The sequence below is a fragment of the Engystomops pustulosus genome, chromosome 9 (assembly GCF_040894005.1).
Source record: "Engystomops pustulosus chromosome 9, aEngPut4.maternal, whole genome shotgun sequence".
Classification (NCBI taxonomy): Eukaryota; Metazoa; Chordata; class Amphibia; order Anura; family Leptodactylidae; genus Engystomops; species Engystomops pustulosus.
Genome location: NC_092419.1, coordinates 1,962,286 through 1,971,254, shown reverse-complemented (window position 1 = coordinate 1,971,254; position 8,969 = coordinate 1,962,286). Strand labels below are relative to the sequence as shown.

The 8,969-nt window shown below is 51.4% G+C and overlaps 1 protein-coding gene across 1 annotated transcript; it reads right to left on the bottom strand.

The window, feature by feature from the left end:
* Positions 1–3,062: 3,062 nt before the first annotated feature.
* Positions 3,063–8,471, bottom strand: ZBTB12 (zinc finger and BTB domain containing 12). The gene is made up of 2 exons (XM_072123492.1): positions 8,411–8,471; positions 3,063–4,979 (listed from the first exon to the last, which is right to left on the bottom strand). The coding sequence occupies exon 2, from the start codon at positions 4,823–4,825 to the stop codon at positions 3,419–3,421; it is 1,407 nt and encodes a 468-aa protein (XP_071979593.1). The 5' UTR covers positions 4,826–4,979; positions 8,411–8,471; the 3' UTR covers positions 3,063–3,418.
* Positions 8,472–8,969: the final 498 nt, after the last annotated feature.

The window sequence follows — 8,969 nt, the reverse complement described above, 5'->3', positions numbered from 1 at the left end:
GTGATACATATAAATACGGGCGTGGTGTTTCCTTGCCCTTCCCATCACTTTGTTGTGTTTTTCCGTCAATGTTGCAGGGCGGCGCAGCGTTCTTCACGTTTTGTTACGCTGTTCAGGTCTAGTAATCGCTTCATGATATTTATCAATTTTCTACAAAGGTTTAAGTTTTGTTTTTGCCAATTTTATGGCCTGTAGTGACCGGTCTGAAGAAGGCAATGGGTCACAACGGGGTCACCTCAGACCCATCATGGCTTCCGGGGTCCCATTTGGCTCACACGCCCCCTAAAACCAGCATAAACCCCCCCTGGGTGTGACAGGACGGCGTCTGCTGTCTTCTGGTGTTCATTGAGTTGTCGGCCTCAGATCTGACAGGAAACATAAATCTCATGAAGAGGCCCTGGTGCTGCTGCACATTAGTCCCCAATAATTTAGGGGCAGACAATGGGGGTCATTCATTCCCCCCCCCCCCCTCTTCTCTGAGATCTTTTCGCGCCTCATTTGTCTTTGTAGTTTTGCTGGACACTCGAGTGTCTGGTGACTTCGCTCTCATCCCAGGACTGGCGGATCCATCACCAATTTGGAATCCACTCTCCACGTCTAGCAGGGGGGCTTGGAGACATAAAAATAAAGACAAATGACACCACGATTACTGCGACGCGGAGAACTCCGGCAAACTGCGCCCAAAAAGTCACTAAAACCCATCCAAAAAAGTGCATGAGGCTGAGATAAATCTGTCCCAATGTTTTCTGTACATTTCCATGAGACGTTGTGTGGCCGCCATGTTTGCGCTGTTCTTCCTGTTATTCTGCTCTGCGCAGCCGCGACCAGGAGACTGGTATGTTCAGAACTGCAATGTTTGTAATCCTAGTGGACGCCAAAGGGGATCCCCAAGATTTCCCATTATTTATAGTTATTTCCCAGGCACAAGATGGCGGATCCTCAACAACCCTCCTGATGCCTCCGCGTGGCTCCTGTGTCATTTTAACCTGACCAAGGGACAGTCATGTACCCGATACAAGGTAATAGGGGGCATTTATCAACTACCCAATAATGTCCTGCTGTGCCTATAGTCAGGGTTGGCAAGTAGGGGCACAAGTCTCTCATGGTCTGATTATGCGAACCCTAAGTGATCATGAGAAGGGGGGCCTGAAATAAATGGATGGAGCGCTGCTGCACACACTCCATTGTCACAGACTCCTAGAAGTGAACGGAGCGCTGGTGCACAGACTCCTAGAAGTGAACGGAGCGCTGGTGCACAGACTCCTACAAGTGAATGGAGCGCTGGTGCACAGACTCCTACAAGTGAATGGAGCGCCGGTGCACAGACTCCTAGAAGTGAATGGAGCGCCGGTGCACAGACTCCTACAAGTGAATGGAGCGCTGGTGCACAGACTCCTAGAAGTGAACGGAGCGCTGGTGCACAGACTCCTAGAAGTGAATGGAGCGCTGGTGCACAGACTCCTAGAAGTGAATGGAGCGCTAGTGCACAGACTCCTAGAAGTGAACGGAGCACCGGTGCACAGACTCCTAGAAGTGAACGGAGCGCTAGTGCACAGACTCCTAGAAGTGAACGGAGCACCGGTGCACAGACTCCTAGAAGTGAACGGAGCGCTAGTGCACAGACTCCTAGAAGTGAACGGAGCGCTGGTGCACAGACTCCTAGAAGTGAATGGAGCGCTAGTGCACAGACTCCTAGAAGTGAACGGAGCGCTAGTGCACAGACTCCTAGAAGTGAATGGAGCGCTGGTGCACAGACTCCTAGAAGTGAATGGAGCGCCGGTGCACAGACTCCTAGAAGTGAATGGAGCGCTAGTGCACAGACTCCTAGAAGTGAACGGAGCACTGGTGCACAGACTCCTAGAAGTGAACGGAGCGCTAGTGCACAGACTCCTAGAAGTGAACGGAGCGCTGGTGCACAGACTCCTAGAAGTGAATGGAGCGCCGATGCACAGACTCCTAGAAGTGAATGGAGCGCTAGTGCACAGACTCCTAGAAGTGAACGGAGCACCGGTGCACAGACTCCTAGAAGTGAACGGAGCGCTAGTGCACAGACTCCTAGAAGTGAACGGAGCGCTGGTGCACAGACTCCTAGAAGTGAATGGAGCGCCGATGCACAGACTCCTAGAAGTGAGCGGAGCGCTGGTGCACAGACTCCTAGAAGTGAATGGAGCGCTAGTGCACAGACTCCTAGAAGTGAACGGAGCGCCGGTGCACAGACTCCTAGAAGTGAACGGATCGCTGGTGCACAGACTCCTAGAAGTGAACGGATCACTGGTGCACAGACTCCTAGAAGTGAACGGAGCGCCGGTGCACAGACTCCTAGAAGTGAACGGATCGCTGGTGCACAGACTCCTAGAAGTGAACGGATCACTGGTGCACAGACTCCTAGAAGTGAACGGAGCGACGGTGCACAGACTCCTAGAAGTGAACGGAGCGCCGGTGCACAGACTCCTAGAAGTGAATGGAGCGCTGGTGCACAGACTCCTAGAAGTGAACGGATCGCTAGTGCACAGACTCCCAGAAGTGAACGGAGCGCTGGTGCACAGACTCCTAGAAGTGAACGGAGCGCTGGTGCACAGACTCCTAGAAGTGAATGGAGCGCCGGTGCACAGACTCCTAGAAGTGAACGGGGCGCTAGTGCACAGACTCCCAGAAGTGAACGGAGCGCTGGTGCACAGACTCCTAGAAGTGAATGGAGTGCTGGTGCACAGACTCCTAGAAGTGAATGGAGCGCTGGTGCACAGACTCCTAGAAGTGAACGGAGCGCTGGTCCAGCGTGCACCCAAGACATTTGCTCACAGGTTCTAGTTATCTCTATTATTCTCATTAAGGTTGTGACTAAGATAACCCTGAGGAAACCTGTTCAGGTGTCACTACCAGACAAATCTGGGCAAATCCCGGTCAACATGAATTAGGGAAAGAAAGAAAACTGTAGGAATATGAGGTTGGGATAGATGGGAGGCCCATTGCACTCCATTGCAATAGTCTCCTGTTACCCAGTACATTATAATTGCTGAACAGCAGCACAGAGTATTTAATGTAACCCAGTAACAACCACAACACAAGATTCGTCTGATTTAATTTAAAACACATCTAATTTTTTCTTAGTACAACAATAAAAAGAGGACAAATCCTTAATAAAACATGTACCATCTCCTAAAAATTCAGTATTGCTACATCAGAGATCGGGGAGAAGACGAGGACGAGTTATTGGTATCATTAGAAAACAAAGTCCAAATCTTCCACATCTTGAAATCCTAAGGTCTAGGGGGACACATTGTTCTCTAAGTCTGTAAACTACAGTAGTCAAAAAAGCTAAAAAAACCCAAGTCACGCAGTCTATAAAAAAGGAAGTATATTAGTGCAAATTAGTCAAAAACCAATGTAAAGCTAAAAAAATCTGACCAGGTCCTTGGGTCTACCCCATCATTATATTCATATCCGGCAGCCCAGCTTCCAGGGCGTTGTGTGCAGATATATTCATCTCCACCGCGCCGGCCTCCAGGACGTTCTGTGCCGTGGTCTTCCCATGCTGCTCCTTGAGGTGACGTCGTATGGCCGGCTTGTGGGCGAATCTGACATCACAGTACGAGCAGCGGTACGGCCTCTCACCGCTGTGTAAGTTTAGGTGGTCGTGGAGAGTAGACTTCTGAGTGAAGCATTTGCCGCATATACTGCAGGAGTGGGACTTGACGCCTCGGTGCACGTTCATGTGCCGATTCAGGTTACTGCTGTGGTTGAACTGCTTCCCACAACGTGGACACATGAAGACAAAGTGCTGCGCCCGCATGTGAAAGACCAGCTTCTCCACACCCTGGAAAGTTTCTTCACATTTTGTGCACCTTAGTGATCGTCTGTTGCCAAACCTGGCATCCCCCATGATCATGGCGCCGAGGGATGAGGAACCTCCAGCTCCACCAAGAGAACCTTTAGAACTTCCATCAATCACGACACTACTTTGGCAGCCACCAATCCCTCCATCCAGCACCTCTTCCTCTTCTTCATGGTAGCTGCTGGGTATGATCAGTACTCCTTCTCCACCTTCCACTTCTTCGCTGTAGATGGCCTTCATGACTCCCTGCTGGACAGCTCCGTCCACAGTCTCCCCTTCTACTGTAGAATTCACCAAAGCCTCTTCTGGTTGTGCCATTGAACTATGCTCCTCTCTTCCAGGTCGCCAAGATCGGCCTCCCTTTCCTCCTGTTCCACCACCAACACCGGATTCCACTTTGACAATACAAATATCAGCAGGCGATTCCTCTTCCTCCTCCTCATCGTCTTCTTCCTCTTCCGCCATCATCAGCATCTCCTCCTCGCTCTCTTCTGCTTTCATAGGCTTGGAGTTCTCAGCTGGACGGATGGGGCGCATTGTACTGGTGGTGGTTGAGGTGGCACCACGTGACGGCATGCTTTTTGGGTCCCTCAGACCAATTTGTGGATCAATAAACTGGGTCAGAGCTTGGCGGCACTTTTCGACCACGTGCTCCATCTGCAGGTAACTGGCTGCTGTTAGGTAGTTCACGATGTCCCGGACTGAGAATTCCAGGAGTCCAGTGTAACAAGACAGTAGTAGGTCTGATACCACCCTTGGCCCATGCATGAGGGAGACTTGGAGCTCAGAACCAGGATTCAGAAGAAACTGGTCTCTCAGGAAAGGGGAGCAGGCAGCAAGGACCACTCGGTGCCCCCTGAACTTGAGTCCATCAGCAAGGACAGTGACATCACAGAAGCGTTCCTCAGACCTCAGCTGGTTCATGCTGCGCAGGGTGGCCGCCTCATGGCCGGGGAGCTGGAAGCGGAGGACGTCATAGGCCGATGTCATCATTGAGAGGGACAATGGAGATACAAAGCTTGGAAATTGTAGGTGAAAAGATAAGAAATTGGAAGTTCACATGTAAAATACGGATCCTCTTTTAGCGACTTGATGTCTTCTACTGATTTCCTTCCTCGGGATCAGACATATCAGCGCTCAGTCTTCCCTGCAGAGAACAACAGTGACGGGAAATTAAACCTCATGGCTGTGGATAGTCATGAACATTCAATATGTGTACAGAAATGGAGAAAAACTAAAGGACCCTATTTGTGACTGAGCTAATTGTCCACATTTGGGTGTTTTTAGTGTATACAATTCAGGATGTTGGGGCAGCCTCATACGCATTAGCAGTTGGTATTGACAGTTTCAGCCAATGGTGTACAGGGAGCTATAGTCCAGAAATCCCCATCCAACCCAAAAAAAGTATGTTCTGTTCTTTTTAAGGGGTTTGTACCAAGAGTGATTGTTATCCCCTATCCACAGGACCTCTGTTCCCATCAGTTGAGCCCCTTGCTTACTGATATTATCCCTTTCATAGAATGTAAGCTCTTGTGTCCTCCTCTCATCCTCATAGACTGTAAGCTCTTGTGTCCTCCTCTCATCCTCATTGACTGTAAGCTCTTGTGCCCCCCCCTCATCCTCATAGACTGTAAGCTCTTGTGTCCCCCCCTCATCCTCATAGACTGTAAGCTCTTGTGTCCCCCCCTCATCCTCATAGACTGTAAGCTCTTGTGTCCCCCCTCATCCTCATAGACTGTAAGCTCTTGTGTCACCCCCTCATCCTCATAGACTGTAAGCTCTTGTGTCCCCCCTCATCCTCATAGACTGTAAGCTCTTGTGTCACCCCCTCATCCTCATAGACTGTAAGCTCTTGTGTCACCCCCTCATCCTCATAGACTGTAAGCTCTTGTGTCACCCCCTCATCCTCATAGACTGTAAGCTCTTGTGTCACCCCCTCATCCTCATAGACTGTAAGCTCTTGTGTCACCCCCTCATCCTCATAGACTGTAAGCTCTTGTGTCACCTCCTCATCCTCATAGACTGTAAGCTCTTGTGTCACCCCTCATCCTCATAGACTGTAAGCTCTTGTGTCACCCTCATCCTCATAGACTGTAAGCTCTTGTGTCACCCCCTCATCCTCATAGACTGTAAGCTCTTGTGTCCTCCTCTCATCCTCATAGACTGTAAGCTCTTGTGTCCCCCCTCATCCTCATAGACTGTAAGCATTTGTGTCCTCCCCTCATCCTCATAGACTGTAAGCTCTTGTGTCTCCTCCTCATCCTCATAGACTGTAAGTTCTTGTGTCCCCCCTCATCCTCATAGACTGTAAGCTCTTGTGTCCCCCCTCATCCTCATAGACTGTAAGCTCTTGGGTCACCCCCTCATCCTCATAGACTGTAAGCTCTTGTGTCACCCCCTCATCCTCATAGACTGTAAGCTCTTGTGTCCCCCCTCATCCTCATAGACTGTAAGCTCTTGTGTCCTCCCCTCATCCTCATAGACTGTAAGCTCTTGTGTCACCCCCTCATCCTCATAGACTGTAAGCTCTTGTGTCCTCCCCTCATCCTTATAGACTGTAAGCTCTTGTGTCTCCTCCTCATAGACTGTAAGCTCTTGTGTCACCCCCTCATCCTCATAGACTGTAAGCTCTTGTGTCCCCCCTCATCCTCATAGACTGTAAGCTCTTGTGTCCCCCTCATCCTCATAGACTGTAAGCTCTTGTGTCACCCCATCATCCTCATAGACTGTAAGCTCTTGTGTCACCCCTCCTCCTCATAGACTGTAAGCTCTTGTGTCCCCCCCTCATCCTCATAGACTGTAAGCTCTTGTGTCACCCCCTCATCCTCATAGACTGTAAGCTCTTGTGTCACCTCCTCATCCTCATAGACTGTAAGCTCTTGTGTCACCCCCTCATCCTCATAGACTGTAAGCTCTTGTGTCCCTCCTCTCATCCTCATAGACTGTAAGCTCTTGTGTCCCCCCTCACCCTCATAGACTGTAAGCTCTTGTGTCCCCCCTCATCCTCATAGACTGTAAGCTCTTGTGTCACCCCCCTCATCCTCATAGACTGTAAGCTCTTGTGTCCCCCCTCATCTTCATAGACTGTAAGCTCTTGTGTCACCCCCTCATCCTCATAGACTGTAAGCTCTTCAGGCCCCTTCCCCCATGTGATTGTTATTCCTCTGTAAAGTACAGAATCTGATGATGATAAAGGAATTATTATTATAATGTTATAATATTTGTTTTAAAACCCATCAAACATTTTGTATTGTTGCAGTTTGTATTCAGGTCCAGGAATCTGCTACAATCCGGGAAAACAGAACTTTTATGTGTTGATGGATAATAACCATGAGATGCGGCGCCACGAGGGGCACCTGGGGGGCGGGGCTGCACCTGGGGGTGAGGGGTCTACACGTGGGGGGCGGAGCTGCACCTGGGGGGCGGGGGATGCATCTGGGGGTGAGGGGTCTGCACCTGTGGGGCGGAGCTGCACCTGGGGGGCGGGGGATGCACCTGGGGGCGTGTACATTGTAGACGACGCCCTCCCGCTACTATGTGTCCTCCGTGTTATGTATCGGTTTATATAATTTTGCTTCGTTCTTATTCATCAACAAATGAAAGTCCATTTCCTTGTCTCATATTCACAGGTAACGAGCCCGGACCCCTATGGACTTCTAGGAACAGAACCTCCCCCCATCTGCAGCCGAGGTGAATGGCCGGGACGTGCTGCAGTACCACACACAGTCCACGGCCAGGAGGGGGCGCTATTTCCGGGAGAAAATGCACAGTGGCTCAGTGGTCTGCACTTCTGCCTTGCAGCGCTTGGGACCCAGGGTCAACATCTGCAAAGAGTTTGTATCTTCTCTCCGTGTTTGCGTGGGTTTCCTTCTGGTCCTCCAGTTTCCTCCCACACTCCATACATACTGGTAGGTGATTAGATTGTGAGCCCCATGGGGACAGGGACTGATGTGACAGCTCTGTGCAGCGCTGCGGTATCTGTGTGCGCCATGTGTAAGAATTATTATTTTATCCTAGCACTAACCTCCTAAGGGCGCGTTCACACCTGGCGTTTTGGATGCGTCATTACAGGTCACCGTGCGCTGTGATCACATTGGGACACAAGAGCTGACACTTCAGCAATGATGAAAACCGCTGACACACCATCCAGACGTGCGGTAACATGTAAAAACGCATCCAAAATCCCAATGTGTGAACGCACCCGAAAACTCAATGGGATGAGCAGTGCAGGGGGCGTGGCAGACCCCTCACATGTGGTGCATGGGGGGGGGGGGGGCATGTTACACACGGGGGTGACCTATAACCTCACACGACCTTCCCTCTGCCCCTTCATTTCTTCTGAAGGTTCTAAACCGAAACTCGGGCACAGATCCGGGTGACGGGGGCAAGTGCCGGCGCAGGTGACCCCACATCACATACTACAAGCACATGCAGAGCATTGCACCAGGGAGCACAGCTGCAGCACGCAGAGGGTTAACAAGGCTGGCTGACCCCTGATTGGTGCAGACAGTAATAGCACCCTATAGGTGCAGACACCCCCTCCCGGCTGCACCCCACTATCATATACAGGCACATTACCTTCCCCCTGCAGCTCCCGGAGTCTCGCCTCCTCCTCCTCCTCCACTTCCTCTTCCTCTCCTCTCTCCCCTCCCTCTGAAGGGTGCTTAAAGGGGCGCTGCACAGGCTGCAGGGAGGGGGGAAGGTAACACAGAGAGCACAGGCTGCAGGGAGGAGGCAGGTAACACAGAGAGCACAGGCTGCAGGGAGGGGGCAGGTAACACAGAGAGCACAGGCTGCAGGGAGGAGGCAGGTAACACAGAGAGCACAGGCTGCAGGGAGGAGGCAGGTAACACAGAGAGCACAGGCTGCAGGGAGGGAGGCAGGTAACACAGAGAGCACAGGCTGCAGGGAGGAGGCAGGTAACACAGAGAGCACAGGCTGCAGGGAGGAGGCAGGTAACACAGAGAGCACAGGCTGCAGGGAGGAGGCAGGTAACACAGAGAGCACAGGCTGCAGGGAGGGGGCAGGTAACACAGAGAGCACAGGCTGCAGGGAGGGAGGCAGGTAACACAGAGTGCACAGGCTGCAGGGAGGAGGCAGGTAACACAGAGAGCACAGGCTGCAGGGAGGGAGGCAG